Genomic DNA, 1,750 nt, shown 5'->3' with positions numbered 1-1,750 from the left:
AGATCCGGCGATGGACGGCGGGAAGAAGAGCCGGGACACGTACAAGCAGCCGCAGGAGCGCAGGGAGCGCAAGTCCTGCACCGGGATGAGCGGCGACGCCAAGAAGGGCGGCCGCGGCGGCAAGTTCACCTGGGAGGGCGCCGACGGCTACACCGACGAGGATCTCGACCTCATCGGCACCAAGGACGCGGGGGCCGGCGCCTCCGACAACAAGAAGTCATAGGCACTGCCTCCTTCGCCCGCGCCCGCCCGCACGTCGCGTCTTCTGGCCCGATCGATCGTCTCCTTAGCTTCCGGTGTCAGTTCTTGAATAAATTTGCTTGGGCCGTGGGCATGTAGATATGATCTGTCAGCTACCTTAAGTTGTTAACTTGCTAGTGCTGGATGAATTGATTTATCCGGATCTCGCAATCTGGTTCGATCTGGTGTTTCTCTTTCTGTGATCTTGTTTCCTGTTTTGCCATGGCCATGATTTATGCTCTTTTTGCGAATCGATCTATGAAATCGTCGGCTGACAGGTATACTGTTGTCATCGATGTGCTTCATCGTTTCTTACTTCAGATTTTCAGAAGCTCGACAGGTATAACTTGTCGTTATACTACGATTTCTGAATCACCTGACAAGAAGATCCATCGAATTATCATGGATCAGTTTATCTTCTCTCTTGTATGCTGAACGGGGCTGATCCTATACGCAATCTTGCATCAAGTAGTTCTAAACGGAAGTTACTGCACCGTCTCATTCATAACTCAGAAGTCTGCAGGAGTCGCTCTCGTCATCCTGCCCCACCAATAGCAATGATTCATCATCATCCCAATCTAGCAAATTGCAATATTTTATTATTGTTTCGTTGTCTAAACATTATCCATACTCACATTTCTCCATAATAATAACTCACAAAAAAAAGAGGACAAATCGAGGACCGGAGAGAGCTACTTCAGCAGCTGCTCATAATGTTTTGCAATGCAACGTAAGCTTGGTAGCCTGATCGTTCCCAAAATTTGGCATCTGAGATTCTATGTCTGAATAATTCTTGGGCAGCTAGGCCGAAAGGTGAGATAACCAGGTGCAGTCGCGGAGAGCCATCCATGACGAATCTGACAGGAAGAACTTTATTTTTATGAAGGACATGGTTTTCTTAGAGTATCTCGCAAAGGTTTACCGCGCACCCATCACCGACCTCACACTAATGAAAATAAATTTCCGCGCACCAACGTTGCAGTTTTCTAGACGCGCAGGGAGACGTCTTGTTACGCCTTGATCTACGTGTCGGTGTTAATGTGTGTCACCGCCCCCTCGTTTGCCTTCGGCGTATAAAATGGGGTGCTCGTTCGTCGCCCCTCACACACAACACTAGCGCCGCCACCACCCAACTTTCTCCATAGGCGCTCCATGGTAGGTTCAACTAGCCGCGGTCGATGACGTGGCCAAGGATGTAGGGGCGTTCGTTCTGCACGCTCACCATCGCAGGAGTTTGTTTTCCTCATTAATAATAACCCTATTGACAAGAAGAAGCTTCAGGCCAAGTTCGCTGAATTTCTCGCTGGCTGAGGTGACCCTACGGGAAGCAAGCTGCAACTTTTGCCGGTGATCCGTTGTAACATCCCAACCTTGTTTATCTAAATAAAGAAATGATCATGTGCATTTCATGCATTTAGTTTGCATTTGAGCAAAATTTGCATCTCCAATTTCAAATATGCAAATCCCTCTCTATTTCTTCCTCATTCAAATCTTGCTAGTTTTTCAAAAT

At 47.9% G+C, this 1,750-nt stretch overlaps 1 protein-coding gene across 1 annotated transcript; it reads left to right on the top strand.

The window, feature by feature from the left end:
* Nucleotides 1-419, top strand: LOC124708123. Its single transcript, XM_047239812.1, has one exon. It carries the CDS (start codon nucleotides 11-13, stop codon nucleotides 221-223), a length of 213 nt encoding a protein of 70 aa, XP_047095768.1. The 5' UTR covers nucleotides 1-10; the 3' UTR covers nucleotides 224-419.
* The last annotated feature ends 1,331 nt before the right edge of the window (nucleotides 420-1,750 follow it).

The sequence above is a fragment of the Lolium rigidum genome, chromosome 4 (genome assembly GCF_022539505.1).
Source record: "Lolium rigidum isolate FL_2022 chromosome 4, APGP_CSIRO_Lrig_0.1, whole genome shotgun sequence".
Taxonomy (NCBI): domain Eukaryota; kingdom Viridiplantae; phylum Streptophyta; class Magnoliopsida; order Poales; family Poaceae; genus Lolium; species Lolium rigidum.
Note: the sequence above shows the minus strand (reverse complement) of the source record. Positions and strands in the feature narration are given on the sequence as shown.

Excerpts from the sequence above, each read along its gene's own strand:
- LOC124708123 (XM_047239812.1), top strand. The coding sequence starts at position 11 with ATGGACGGCGGGAAGAAGAGCCGGGACACGTACAAGCAGCCGCAGGAG.